Source organism: Nerophis lumbriciformis, linkage group LG19, assembly GCF_033978685.3.
Source record: "Nerophis lumbriciformis linkage group LG19, RoL_Nlum_v2.1, whole genome shotgun sequence".
NCBI classification, from domain to species: Eukaryota; Metazoa; Chordata; class Actinopteri; order Syngnathiformes; family Syngnathidae; genus Nerophis; species Nerophis lumbriciformis.
Window position 1 is genome coordinate 36,765,785 of NC_084566.2, and position 15,840 is coordinate 36,781,624.

Genomic DNA, 15,840 nt, shown 5'->3' on the forward strand with positions numbered 1-15,840 from the left:
CATCGATTAGCTCGCAGTCATGCAGTGACCAAATATGTCTGATTAGCACTCCACACATCAACAAAACTCACCTTTGTGGATTCATGCACAACGTTAAAAGTTTGGTGGACAAAATGAGACAGAAAAAGAAGTGACATAAAACACGTCCTCCAAAGTCGAAGAAAGTTATACATGTAACAAACTACGGTAAGTTCAAGGACCGCCAACATTAGTAGGACAAAACGGCGCTCGCCAAATACTGGAATCAGTGAAGCATGTTTAATACAAACAGTGTGCTTTATAACAATTAGGGAGGTTTGTGTCATGTTTGTCCTCCTATAGAAACCATATTAAAACAAAAAATTTTTTTTTTTCCCCTCAACTTTTTCCATTTTTCATACATTTTTGAAAAAGCTCCAGAGAGCCACTAGGGCGGCGCTAAGAGCCGCTGGTTGCCGACCCCTGGTGTAGGAGGACAAACATGACACAAACCTCCCTAATTGTTATAAAGCACACTGTTTATATTAAACATGCTTCACTGATTCCAGTATTTGGCGGGCACCGTTTTGTCCTACTAATTTTGGCGGTCCTTGAACTCACCGTCGTTTGTTTACATGTATAACTTTCTCCGACATTCTAGGACGTGTTTTATGCCACTTCTTTTTCTGTCTCATTCTGTCCACCAAACTTTTAACGTTGTGCATGAAAGGTGAGTTTTGTTGATGTTATTGACTTGTGTGGAGTGCTAATCAGACATATTTGGTCACTGCATGACTGCAAGCTAATCGATGCTAACATGCTATTTAGGCTAGCTATATGTAGTGATGGGTTGATGAGGCGTCATGAAGCGTTTCGACACATTGCAAAACTGTATTGATACTGTGTCGATACTGTGTCACTAAATACTGACATCTGCTGGACATTAAAAATCCCTACAGGCAACCTATGGACCGACTCAACTGGCACTGATTTTATGACCTAGTACAGTGGTTCTCAAATGGGGGTACGTGTACCCCTGGGGGTACTTGAAGGTATGCCAAGGGGGTACATGAGATTTAAAAAAAATATTCTACAAATAGCAACAATTCAGAAATCCTTTATAAATATATTTATTGAATAATACTTCAACAAAATATGAATGTAAGTTCATAAACTCAGTGAAGCACAAGCTCAGGTTTGTCACTGAAATGTCTGTCAAAAAGAACTGTGAAAAGAAATGCAACAATGCAATATTCAGTGTTGACAGCTAGATTTTTTGTGGACATGTTCCATAAATATTGATGTTAAAGATTTTTTTTTTGTGAAGAAATGTTTAGAATTAAGTTCATGAATCCAGATGGATCTCTAATACAATCCCCAAAGAGGGCACTTTAAGTTGATGATTACTTCTATGTGTAGAAATCTTTATTTATAATTGAATCACTTGTTTATATTTCAACAAGTTTTTAGTTATTTTTATCTTTTTTTCCAAATAGTTCAAGAAAGACCACTACAAATGAGCAATATTTTGCACTGTTATACAATCTAATAAATCAGAAACTGATGACATAGTGCTGTATTTTACTTCTTTATCTTTTTTTTTTTCAACCAAAAATGCTTTGCTCTGATTAGGGGGTACTTGAATTAAAAAAAAAATTCACAGGGGGTACATTGCTGAAAAAAGGTTGAGAACCACTGACCTAGTATATACAATAATATAAACCAAGTCATTGTATTTCATTTAGGATTATTTCATAACTTCATTTAAATAAAAATATATTTTTTGTCTTTTTTAGATACAGTCAATAAATAATGTGAACATGTATCATAACATGGAAATCTAAGAGAACGTGTTGTGAATAAGGATGCTTGTGGACCTGGAATTTTATTTTATTTTTATTTTTTTTTTACACATTTTTATTTTTAAAAAAAACAGTTTTTCTAACGTATTAAATTTTAGACGCTTTCTCTTCTTAGTTATTATTTCTCCGGCTGTAGAAAAGACCCGCTCACAGGGCACAGAGGAGGCGTCAGTGCGACACAGTTTGCGTATCGGTCACGTGACCAAAACAGCTCATGATCGGTCACGTGACTTTCTAAAAGCGGTACGCACACCGACACAGGGTTTCGCTCTATGAGCTCGACGCATGCGCCGATGCATCGGTGTTGCTGGACCCATCACTAGCTATATGTACATATTGCATCATTATGCCTCATTTGTAGCTATATTTGAGCTCATTTAGTTTCCTTTAAGTCATCTTAATTCCATGACACACTATCTGTATGTAATATGGCTTTTATTTTTTTTGCGGCTCCAGACAGATTTGTTTTTGTATTTTTGGTCCAATATGGCTCTTTCAACATTTTGGGTTGCTTTATCCCAATAAACATCTGTTCAGTATTTTAACATAAAAGTGTTTGATTATGAGGCATTAAAAGCATACTTGCCAACCCTCCCGAATTTTCCGGGAGACTCCTGAAATTCAGCGCCTCCCCCGAAAACCTCCCGGGACAAATATTCTCCCGAAAATCTCCCGATTTTCAGCCGGAGCTGGAAGCCACGCCCCCTCCAGCTCCATGCGGACCTGAGTGAGGACAGCCTTTTCTTTATGACGGGCGGACAACAGGGTGACAAGAACTAAATCATCCAGACTAGAGATAAATTGTATTATTATGTTCATTTTACCTAAAAATAAATATATTTATTAATTAAAAAAAATATATATATACTTTTTTAATATTTTGCTAAAAACATCAAAATTAATTGTATTTTTATTTGTATTTTTTCGTGACTCCTTATTACATCCAGCCATAGAATTATACATTAAAATAAACATATTTGAAATAATTGATTTTAAATTATCATAATAATTCATTTAAAATGACCATATTTAATTATTAAAATAATTGCTTGTTTATCAACAACTTTAGCATTTTATTCATTACATTTTGAAACTCTCAGAAGCCAAGTTATGTTATATTCCTTAAGATTTATTTATGCAAGTTTGAAGTATCAATTATCTAAACACAGTTTTGTTTTACATATTTTCAGGATGTAGATATATATATATATATATACTGTATATATATATATATATATATATACATATTAGAGATGCGCGGTTTGCGGGCACAACCGCGGAGTCCGCGGATTATCCGCGGATCGGGCGGATGAAATTTAAAAAAATTAGATTTTATCCGCGGGTCGGGTCGGGTCGGGTGGTTAATTGAAATAGAAAAAAATTAGATTTTAAATAGATTCAGGCGGGTGGCAGTTAAACCAATTGGGAAATATATATACATAGTTAAATGTTGTTACCCACATACGAAAAACGAGCAGGCACCTGCTGCATATGCCACAACAGAAGAAAAAAAAGAAAAAGAGATGGACACTTTTACGGGGGCGGAGAAGGGACGCCTCGCCGGGGTCCGGGACCGAGGCCCCTTCCCCCGAGAGGGCCCCACCGGGAGCCGTAGCTGAGGCGATCCGCGAGAAGGGCCCGACGCACGTCCAGAGTCACCACCGCGCCCACCGCACCGACACCCCGCCTCGTCCGCCTTCGCCGCGGCCGGCGTCACGCGCAGCAGGTAAGCAGCTTACCTGCCCGCCACCCCTGTGGCCGGGGGCTCGTAACAGGGGTCACTCCGCGCGCTCCGCCCGCGCAGCTTACCTGCCCGCCACCCCTGTTGCCGGGGGCGCGTAACAGGGGTCACTCCGCGCGCAGTGCGCTCACGAAAGGGGTGGGGCTCACCCTGGTTGGTATAGACAGCAGCTAGGACGGTGGCCATGGAAGTCGGAACCCGCTAAGGAGTGTGTAACAACCCACCTGCCGAATCAACTAGCCCTGAAAATGGATGGCGCTGGAGCGTCGGGCCCATATACCCGGCCGTCGCCGGCAGCGAGACGCGCTTGGAGGTGCGCTCAGCGCGGCTCCCATATGATTGCGCACTGGTGTGCGTCTGGGTCGTGACAGCGTGGCACGCGAATGTCTGTGCTGCATTGGATCAGTCTCCTTTCTTTAACAGGCAAAAGCTTTATAACCTCACTAATGCCTTGCATCGTCTATATTAGATATATAACAACGGGCGGAAGCGGTTCTGATCAAATGTTAGATCGGGTGGATTGCGGATGGTTGACGACTTTCTGATGCGGTTGCGGATGAAATAATTGCCTATCCGCGCATCTCTAATACATATATATATATATAATATGTATGAAATACTTGACTTGGTGAATTCTAGCTGTCAATATACTCCTCCCCTCTTAACCACGCCCCCAACCACGCCCCGCCCCACCCCCGACCACGCCCCCTCCTCCCGAAATCGGAGGTCTCAAGGTTGGCAAGTATGTTAAAAGCCACAAATTTCAACGGGTCCATCAGACCCACAAACGCTGGCTGAGTAACAACAAATACGAACATTACACAAGGGTTAAATAGCAGCATTAATGGCCTCCCACTGGGCAGCCAAACGTTTGGCTTAGCTTCCTTCTCTTCCTAATCAAAGAAGCCCTGCTCCTTCCATTCAGCTCGTGTGCTGATGTTCATTATGTTACAGTTTCCAAAGTTTGATCCCCCAATGTTACGCTTGCCACAAAAAGTGCATTGCTTGTTATTCAGAATGGGGGAAAATAAGTCACGTGTAAACGCCGCCCGTCTGTTTATTCTGGGGGTGGCTTTTCTCTCTGGATGGCGTATTGAGCCTGGCGCATCCGTGTTTGCCTTGTCCCTCGGCAACATCAGCGGGCCTCCTCGTCTCCATGGGAACCCCTCTTTTTTAATGTCAGCCCATCTGCATATCTCAACTGCACAAAGCCAGGGAGCGAGGGAGGAGAAATTCAACAATCCCTCTCTGCAGGTTCCCTCAGTGATGCAACTCTTGCCACCGCCGTTTGACACGCTGACAAAAGAGGTCCAGTTGGAGTTTATTCCAGTCCCTTTTGTGGAGAAAAGAATCCAATACTCCCCCCTTTCCAAGACCATCTTGTGACAGATTCTAATTGTGTGCACAGTTGGACAAATGCCCTCCTTTACGCTATTGATTCACCAGATCTAACCCTAACCCTTGTCCCGTCCTCGCTCTGTTAGTGCGGAGAGTCCCGCCCAGATTCTCCATCCCGCCCACGAACCAGGAAGTGATGCCGGGCGGCAGCGTCAACCTGACGTGCGTGGCGGTGGGCTCGCCGATGCCCTACGTCAAGTGGATGATGGGCCTGACGGAGCTGACCAAGGAGGAGGACATGCCGATGGGGCGCAACGTGCTGGAGGTGACCAACATCCGCGAGTCGGGCAACTACACCTGCGTGGCCATGTCCTCGCTGGGCCTGATCGAAGCCACGGCTCAGGTCACGGTCAAAGGTCAGTGGTCCGCTTCAGACGCACGGTGGGAAAGTAAGTACAGACGTACCTCAGGTAGGGTTGCAAAACTCCGGGAATATTCAAAGTTGGACACTTTCCACGGGAATAAACATAGAATGCAACATGCTAGATCAGTGGTTCTTAACCTTGTTGGAGGTACCGAACCACAGCAGTTTCATAAGCGCATTCACCCAACCCTTCTTTAGTGAAAAATTACTTTTTTCAAATTCAAGACTGGTGCACAAAATGAAGCGTGCATGAACATCACCTTGTTCAAAGAACAAAACCAACACAGTGCATGAACTCACAACAACTTACACACCTGCAAATCAATGTGACTTCTGCTCTTGCTGTATTCTTAAAACGCCGATAGGGAGAAGTTTTTATTTACTCGAGTCGGGTGTGTCTCGACCTCCGCCGAACCCCTAAGGCCTACTCGCCGGACCCCTAGGGTTCGATCGAACCCAGGTTAAAGGGGAACATTATCACAATTTCAGAAGGGTTAAAACCATTAAAAATCAGTTCCCAATGGCTTATTTTATTTTTCAAAGTTTTTTTCAAAATTGTACCCATCATGCAATATCCCTAAAAAAAAGCTTCAAAGTGCCTGATTTTAACCATCGTTATATACACCCGTCCATTTTCCTGTGACGTCACATAGTGATGCCAATACAAACAAACATGGCGGATAGAACAGCAAGCTATAGCGACATTAGCTCGGATTCAGACTCGGATTTCAGGGGCTTAAGCGATTCAACAGATTACGCATGTATTGAAACGGATGGTTGTAGTGTGGAGGCAGGTAGCGAAAACGAAATTGAAGAAGAAACTGAAGCTATTGAGCCATATCGGTTTGAACCGTATGCAAGCGAAAACGACGAAAACGACACGACAGCCAGCGACACGGGAGAAAGCGAGGACGAATTCGGCGATCGCCTTCTAACCAACGATTGGTATGTGTTTGTTTGGCATTAAAGGAAACTAACAACTATGAACTAGGTTTACAGCATATGAAATACATTTGGCAACAACATGCACTTTGAGAGTGCTGACAGCCCAATTTTCATCAACTAATATATTCTGTAGACATACCCTCATCCGCTTTGTTTGTGTTGGCTTCACTATGTGACGTCACAGGAAAATGGACGGGTGTTTATAAGGATGGTTAAAATCAGGCACTTTGAAGCTTTTTTTAGGGATATTGCGTGATGGGTAAAATTTTGAAAAAAACTTCGAAAAATATAATAAGCCACTGGGAACTGATTTTTAATGGTTTTAACCATTCTGAAATTGTGACAATGTTCCCCTTTAAGCATACTAAAGTTAGTGTGATAATATATACATAATTATTCTAACCTCAGGATACCAGTTTAATTATGTTAGTTAGTTGATCAGTTCAAAACTGACTGGATTTCGAGGCTGATCCAGATTGTTTCTACTACGTTACGTTTACGTTTCAAGCTTCGACTTATGTGTGTGCATGCTTGAGGTCTCCACCTCCACCTCGGGACAAAGACAGTGGATGACTAACTCATACTCCTCGTCTTATCCTCCGCACTTATCTGAAATACACGATTTCTTCATGCTTTCAGTCTCTTCTCCAATGCAAGAGCCCCTCTGTTGAGCCCCTGAGTTGTTTTTGACTGTGATCTGTAAAGTTCAACTAGCAAATACTAAATCAAAAGGTGTAGTTTCTTCTGTCTTCTTGTTCTGCTAGCCATTCTGTTGTCATACAAGAATGTAGGTTATAGTTTGATTTAGCATGCTGATTGACTCTTCATTTATTCATCTAGCCTATTTCTATTCCTTTGTCCATCAGTCAAATATTTTTAAAGACTACTCCAATTGTTTAGCTGACTATTTATATCTGTGTGTGGCATTGCATTAGTGTTTCACAAGCTTCTCATCTTATTCTACAGAATAAGATGGACGGTGTCCAACTTTGAATGATCTAAAAAATGGTCAAAATTTCCAAACTTACCGTGGTAACTTTCCACCCCTTTGCAACCCTAACCTCAGGATACCAGTTTAATTATGTTAGTTAGTTGATCAGTTCAAAATTGACTCGATTTCGAGGCTGATCCAGATTGTTTCTACTACGTTACGTTTACGTTTCAAGCTTCGACTTCTCTGTGTGTGTGCATGCTTGCGGTCTCCACCTCCACCTAGAGCAGAGGTTCATAACCTTGTTGGAGGTACCGAACCCCACCAGTTTCATATGCGCATTCAACGAACCCTTCTTTAGTGAAAAATAAAATGTTATACGATTTTTTACTGGTGCACAAAATGAACCGTGGATGAACATCACCTTGTTCAAAGAACAAAACCAACACAGTGCATGAACGCACAACAAATTACACACCTGAAAACCAGTGTGACTTCTGCTGTTGCCGTATCCATAATATGCCGATAGGGAGAAGTTTTTATGTACACGATGAGTCGGGTGTGGCTTGACCTCCGCGGCGGAGGCTCCACCGAACCCCTGAGGCCGACTCACCGAACCCCTAGAGTTTCGATCAAACCCAGGTTAAGAACCACTGACCTAGAGACAAAGACAGTGGATGATTAGATGGACGGTGTCCAACTTTGAATGATCTAAAAAATGGTCAAAATTTCCAAACTTCCCGTGGTAACTTTCCACCCCTTTGCAACCCTAACCTCAGGATACCAGTTTAATTATGTTAGTTAGTCGATCAGTTCAAAATTGACTCGATTTCGAGGCTGATACAGATTGTTTCTACTACGTTACGTTTACGTTACAAGCTTCGACTTCTCTCTGTGTGTGTGCATGCTTGCGGTCTCCACCTCCACCTAGAGCAGAGGTTCATAACCAGTTTCATATGCGCATTCACCGAACCCTTCTTTAGTGAAAAATAAAATGTTTTTTTTTTTTAATTCAAGACAGTTATATGATGTTTTACTGGTGCACAAAATGAACCGTGCATGAACATCACCTTGTTCAAAGAACAAAACCAACACAGTGCATAAACTCACAACAACTTACACACCTGCAAATCAGTTTGACTATGCCGATAGGGAGAAGTTTTTATGTACACGATGAGTCGGGTGTGGCTTGACCTCCGCCGAACCCCTGAGCCCGACTCACCGAACCCCTAGGGTTTCGATCGAACCCAGGTTAAGAACCACTGACCTAAAGACAAAGACAGTGGATGACTAACTCATACTCCTCGTCTTATCCTCCGCACTTAGCTGAAATACACGATTTCTTCATGCTTTCAGTCTCTTCCTTAATGCAAGAGCCCCTCTGTTGAGCCCCTGAGTTGTTTTTGACTCCCATAGTCTTGTGCTCCGGTTTGAAGTTAAAACTCACCGCTTGAGTACATGTTAGTTTGGCACACAGTGCAGTACAAAAGCAGCCTAAGCGAAGGCAGAACGTCACAGTCAAAAAGTCCTTTCTTCAACATAGCCAAACATCAGCTTACTTCTGTGTAATCGATGCTCACGGTTCTTCAAGAAAGGTTTCTTCAGTCGGTATTCATCCAACTACAAAAGCAGAGCACTCTGTGTTCAAACTGTGTTATTGAAAAGAGAATGCGTATTTGGGGATAATGGCTTCAAGGGTGATCTCACGAAACAACCTTTTGTATTCATCTAATAGCAATCTTCTTTTTTAGCTCTGCCAAAGCCCCCCACGTCTCTCATCGTGACCGAGACGACAGCCACCAGTGTAACGCTGACCTGGGACTCGGGCAACCCGGAACCCGTGTCCTACTACATGATCCAGTACCGAGCCAAGGCATCAGAAAATGGCTTCCAGGAAGTAGAAGGTGTCGCCACCACTCGCTACAGCATCGGCGGACTGAGCCCCTACTCGGAGTACGAGTTCCGTGTTATGGCCGTCAACAACATCGGCCGTGGGCCGCCCAGCGACCCTGTGGAGACGCGAACCGGCGAACAGGCGCCCTCCTCGCCGCCTCTGCACGTCCAAGCGCGAATGCTAAGTGCGACTACAATGCTGGTCCAGTGGGAGCCGCCCGAGGAGCCCAACGGGCATATCCGCGGCTTCCGGGTGTACTACAGCTCCGATCACGGCGCTCCCCTCAGCGCCTGGCAGAAACACAACACGGACGACAGCAGCCTGACCACCATCTCTGGCCTGACGCCCGATATCACCTACAGCCTCAGGGTGTTGGGGTTCACCTCCGTCGGGGACGGCCCGCCCTCGGACATCCTTCAAGTCAAGACCCAGCAGGGGGGTGAGTATCCCCGCCGGTCAGTTTCGCACTTATCTTTGTAAAGCTCAATGAAATTTTGCCTCCTCGTCCATAGTGCCGTCACAGCCATCCAGCTTTGAGGCTGAGGCTGAGCTCGACACCCGCATCTTGTTGTCATGGCTGTGGCCTGTGCAGGACCCCATCATAAAGTATGAGCTGCAGTACTGGGAGGCTGGCTCGGACAACAAGGTGAGCATCACAACCTGCTTGAACGTACTGCCTATACACTGCAAAAAGTCCGCGTTCAAAAACAAGAAAAAAAAATACAAAAATGAGGGGTGTTTTACTTGAACTAAGGAAAATGATCTGCCAATAGAACAAGAATATTCGGCTTGTCAAGACTTTCCAAAACAAGTAAAATTAGCTAACATCAGTGAACCCAAAAATACCTTAAAATAAGTATATTCTCACTAATAACAAGTGCACTTTTCTTGGTAGAAAAAAAAATATCCGAACAACCAGTGTCCTCTACAGTAGAGATGTATTTTGTCAAAGTTACAGGGTTTTTTTTTTTTGCGAAAAAGCTAGTCAAAGATCATCTATATGACAACACTCTCGTGTATTTAAGATCCTGCTGCAAAAATGTGAGTCTCTGACATGTTTTTTTTTTTTTAACTGAACCCGCAGGCCACCAGTTGAATAGCCCACGTAATGAAATAGAGTGGACCTAAAATGGAACTTTGAGGAACGCCACTAGTATAACTAAATAAGTTGAACAAAGGACTATAACATTGCAAAAAGTCAGTGTTCAAAAACAAGAAAAAATCATACAAAAATTAGGAGTATTTTATTTGAACTAAGGAAAATTATCTGCCAATAGAACAAGAAAATTTGGCTTGTCAAGACTTTCCAAAACAAGTAAAATTAGCTAACCTCAATGAACCCAAAAATACCTTAAAATAAGTATATTCTCACGAATAACAAGTGCACTTTTCTTGGTAGAAAAAAAAAGAGACCTTTTTGCTCAATATGTTGAAAAATATTCTTAAATGAAGTAAATGCTAGTGCCATTATCTTGACATAATGATATGCGCTCGGCATTACATTTCATGAAACCAGCAAACTTGTACTAAAAACTAATTTATTGTTCTTAATGGAAAGGCAAGCGCTTGTTACTCTCGGGGTCTCCGAGCCGCTCAGGCAAATCATATGGTCTAAAAATGCATTTTTCCATGGATAACATGACATCATCGCACCAAATGCGCACTCTTTCAGTCAATTAGTACGCATATAATAATAATCTCGCCACACCTAGTGTGTGTGTGACAATCATTGGTACTTTAACTTTAACTTTTAACTTTTATATATACAGCCCGGACCCGGCCAAAATTGTAATTTTGAAGAATTTATCTGAATGTGCATGTGTCACGTGGGGTTTGCAGCTAGCTGCGGGGTTGTTCTTCCAATGCAAAATAGACGGCTCCGGACAACAGCGTGAAGGTAGGCTAGGATTTATTAACATAAATCACGCACTACCGCGAACATAAACAATACAACAACAACAACAAAAACGGAGGCAAGCGTGCCTAAAACGCAAGTGAGGCTAATCTTAAACAGAAGCTATGGCATGGACATGGAAACTTACTTGGACAGAGCAAGACATAAACCGGTGTGACATCAAAACAACGCAGGCAGGACGAGTGATGAACAAGGTATGCTTAAATAACAGTGACATGATTGGTGACAGGTGTGTGTGAGTCAAAACGTGAAACAGGTGCGTGACGTGACAGGTGAAAACTAATGGTTGCTATGGTGACCAGACAAGGGAGTGAAAAGACAGAAACTAAACAAAACATGACTTAAAACAAAACATGATAATACAGACATGACAGCATGAACTATTTCTATTCAAAATTGTTAGAAATGTTAAATGTTTAAATATTAACTGTCAGTTCACTGTACTGTGCCAACTGTACTACTATATGAGTACCTATTTTCTATTGTTTCATTGAAAATAAAACAGCAAAGTCCATTTGGCTGTCATCTGTTTTAATTATGAGACACAATTGTGTCAAAGTCATTAATTTTTTTTCACGATAAGAAATGATTACTTTAAAAAAGTAGTTTTATACTTGTGAGTGTTGATGACACAGCTTTGCAACAGTTGATATTCTAGTTTCAAGCATGTTTTACTCAATATAGGTCATCAAATCTCAGCAACAAGCTGTAATATCTTACTGAGATCATTTAGGACCAAAACATTTAAAACAAGTAAAACACTCTAACATAAAATCGTATGTATGGCCGCGCAAGTCCCGGGATGCCCAAAATTTCCATAACACACCCAGCCGAGTCCCATGGGGAGGGGGGATAAAAGTTGGAAAAGTCGGCAAAAGTCCCAAAAATGTTCAAAATACCTACCCAGGTTCCAGTCCCACAAGTCCTGCCGCCGGCTGGGATGCCCAGAATGTCCTAAACGTGCCCAGCAAAGTCCCACGGGAAGGCGGGAAGAAAAGTCGGTAAAATGTTCAAAAATCAAACCTGGGTTCGAGTGCACTTGTGGCACTCCATGTGGGACTCGAACCTAGGTAGGTATTTTGAACATTTTTGGGGACTTTTGACGACTTTTCTCCCCCACTTCCCGTGGGACTTTGCTGGGTGCGTTTTGGACATGTTTTGCATCCCGGCCGGCAGCGGGACTCGCGGGACTGGAACCCGGGGAGGTATTTTGGACAAAATTGGGACTTTTGACCATTTTGGCCGCCTTTCCCCCTCTTCTTCCCCGCCTTCCTCTGCACCATTGCTGGGTGTGTTTTGGACATTTGGACTAAAATAGTTTCAAGCATGTTTTACTCAATATAGGTCATCAAATCTCAGCAACAAGCTGTAATATCTTACTAGGATCATTTAAACCCTTAAAACAAGTAAAACACTCTAACATAAAATCTGCTTAGTGAGAAGAATGATCTTATCAGACAGAAAATAAGCAAATATCACCCTTATTTGAGATATTTCATCTTACTTAGATTTTAGTTTTTGCAGTGTACCAATTTATGTGGCCTTGTTCAACTTATCTTTACACGTGTACATTAGTACAGCCTGCTTAAGTTTACAATTAGGGTTAAATACAGTGGCATCTCGGTTTACGCACTTAAGTGGTTCTTGAACATGCTTTGTAAACCAAAACATAGTTCCCCATAAGAATCAAATCCATAAACATGAATTATTGGTTCTAGCTTCAACTAAAGTCCCTAAAGACACTATAATGTGCATGTGTGTATGTATATTAAAGTTAAAGTTAAAGTACCAATGATAGTCACACACACACTAGGTGTGGCGAAATTATTCTCTGCATTTGACCCATCACCCTTGATCACCCCCTGGGAGGTGAGGGGAGCAGTGAGCAGCAGCGGTGGCCACACCCGGTAATAATTTTTGGTGATTTAACCCCCAATTCCAACCCTTGATGCTGAGTGCCAAGCAGGGAGGTAATGGCTCCCATTTTTATAGTCTTTGGTATGACTTGGCCGGGGTTTGAACTCACGACCTACCAATCTCAGGGCGGAAAACTCTCACCACAAAAGGAGATGTTCGCGTGTAAGTGTCTGGAAAACAATTGCTTTAAGTCATAACTTAAACGTTGGCGTTGAGCTAGACAGGTAGTCTCTTCTCAAGGATAGGGCTATCACTTTTGCTATATATATATATGTATATATAGTCTTTTTATAGTCTTTGGTATGACTCGGCCGGGGTTTGAACTCACGACCTACCAATCTCAGGGCGGAAAACTCTCACCACAAAAGGAGATGTTTGCGTGTAAGTGTCTGGAAAACAATTGCTTTAAGTCATAACTTAAACGTTGGCGTTGATCTAGACAGGTAGTCTCTTCTCAAGGATAGGGCTATCAATTTTGCTATATATATATATATATATGTATATATAGTCTTTTTATAGTCTTTGGTATGACTCGGCCGGGGTTTGAACTCAACCTACCCATCTCAGGGCGGAAAACTCTCACCACAAAAGGAGATGTTCGCGTGTAAGTGTCTGGAAAACAACTGCTTTAAGTCATAACTTAAACGTTGGCGTTGAGCTAGACAGGTAGTCTCTTCTCAAGGATAGGGCTATCACTTTTGCCATATATATATATATATATATATATATATATATATATATATATATATGTATATATAGTCTTTTTATAGTCTTTGGTATGACTCGGCCGGGGTTTGAACTCACGACCTACCGATCTCAGGGCGGAAAACTCTCACCACAAAAGGAGATGTTCTCGTGTAAGTGTCTGGAAAACAACTGCTTTAAGTCATAACTTAAACGTTGGCGTTGAGCTAGACAGGTAGTCTTTTCTCAAGGATAGGGCTATCACTTTTGCTATATATATATATATATATGTATATATAGTCTTTTTATAGTCTTTGGTATGACTCGGCCGGGGTTTGAACTCACGACCTACCGATCTCAGGGCGGAAAACTCTCACCACAAAAGGAGATGTTCGCGTGTAAGTGTCTGGAAAACAACTGCTTTAAGTCATAACTTAAACGTTGGCGTTGAGCTAGACAGGTAGTCTCTTCTCAAGGATAGGGCTATCACTTTTGCTATATATATATATATACATATATATATGTATATATAGTCTTTTTATAGTCTTTGGTATGACTCGGCCGGGGTTTGAACTCACGACCTACCGATCTCAGGGCGGGAAACTCTCACCACAAAAGGAGATGTTCGCGTGTAAGTGTCTGGAAAACAACTGCTTTAAGTCATAACTTAAACGTTGGCGTTGAGCTAGACAGGTAGTCTCTTCTCAAGGATAGGGCTATCACTTTTGCTATATATATATATATATATGTATATATAGTCTTTTTATAGTCTTTGGTATGACTCGGCCAGGGTTTGAACTCACGACCTACCAATCTCAGGGCGGAAAACTCTCACCACAAAAGGAGATGTTCGCGTGTAAGTGTCTGGAAAACAATTGCTTTAAGTCATAACTTAAACGTTGGCGTTGATCTAGACAGGTAGTCTCTTCTCAAGGATAGGGCTATCACTTTTGCTATATATATTTATATATAGTCTTTTTATAGTCTTTGGTATGACTCGGCCGGGGTTTGAACTCACGACCTACCCATCTCAGGGCGGGAAACTCTCACCACAAAAGGAGATGTTCGCATGTAAGTGTCTGGAAAACAGCTGCTTTAAGTCATAACTTTAACGTTGGCGTTGAGCTAGACAGGTAGTCTCTTCTCAAGGATAGGGCTATCACTTTTGCTATATATATATATATATATATATATATGTAAATATAGTCTTTTTATAGTCTTTGGTATGACTCGGCCGGGGTTTGAACTCACGACCTACCGATCTCAGGGCGGAAAACTCTAACCACAAAAGAAGATGTTCACGTGTAAGTGTCTGGAAAACAACTGCTTTAAGTCATAACTTAAACGTTGGCGTTGAGGTAGACAGGTAGTCTTTTCTCAAGGATAGGGCTATCACTTTTGCTATATATATATATATATATATATATATATATATGTATATATAGTCTTTTTATAGTCTTTGGTATGACTCGGCCGGGGTTTGAATTATAAAGAGAATATAATAAATATATAAAAATAGAATAGATTGTGATCCTGTAGTGCAGACAGAATGTAAAAAAACTGACGGCCAAGCAAATCAAATAAAAGCCACGTTGAGCACAGCTGGGGGACGTTTTATTTGTTTGTTTAATTTAATTTTTGTCTTCGGTCAGCGGTCAACAAAATAAACAAACCGTATACATAAACAAACAGTTTTACATAAACAAACAGTTGTACATTCATGAATTGAAAAATGTTGCAGACCGAAAGGGTTCAGGCTGAAGTTGAACAATTATAAGCGTGATCAATCGATTAGCTCGAGGCACATCCGTGACATGACTCGCTGCATGGCGCATTCCACCTTCCTCATTCCTAATTAAAGTTGAGGCTGCGTTTGGTTGTTTGTGTAATAGTGGTTAACTTCTTTTTACACTTTCATGGCAATTATCAGGGATTGGGTGACTGTATATATCGGTATCGGTTGATATCGGAATCGGTAATTAAGAGTTGGACAATATCGGAATATCGGCAAAAAAGCCATTATCGGACATCTCTAATCATTATCATTTTTTTGTGTTCGACTTTAGAGGTTTTACTGTATTGTAAATGTATTGTAAATACCGGTAGACACAATATCAGATGCTGTGAACCTTGCAGATGCACGTGACCTTCGACCCGGCGGGCTCCTACGCCGTGGACGGCCTGAAGCCCAACACCCTCTACCGCTTCTCGCTGGCGGCCCGCTCTGAAAA

General features: G+C 41.9%; 1 protein-coding gene across 10 annotated transcripts in view; it reads left to right on the forward strand.

The window, feature by feature from the left end:
• LOC133618463 (receptor-type tyrosine-protein phosphatase F) overlaps positions 1–15,840 on the forward strand; it is a 470,668-nt gene that overhangs the window by 296,600 nt on the left and 158,228 nt on the right. For all 10 annotated transcript variants that reach the window (XM_061978831.2, XM_061978833.2, XM_061978832.2 and 7 more), the window contains 4 exons: positions 5,046–5,315; positions 8,951–9,532; positions 9,606–9,739; positions 15,746–15,840. The exon at positions 15,746–15,840 is cut by the window's right edge and continues 50 nt beyond it. In XM_061978831.2, the coding sequence (XP_061834815.1) occupies positions 5,046–5,315; positions 8,951–9,532; positions 9,606–9,739; positions 15,746–15,840 (1,081 nt within the window). The remainder of the gene's footprint in view (positions 1–5,045; positions 5,316–8,950; positions 9,533–9,605; positions 9,740–15,745) is intronic.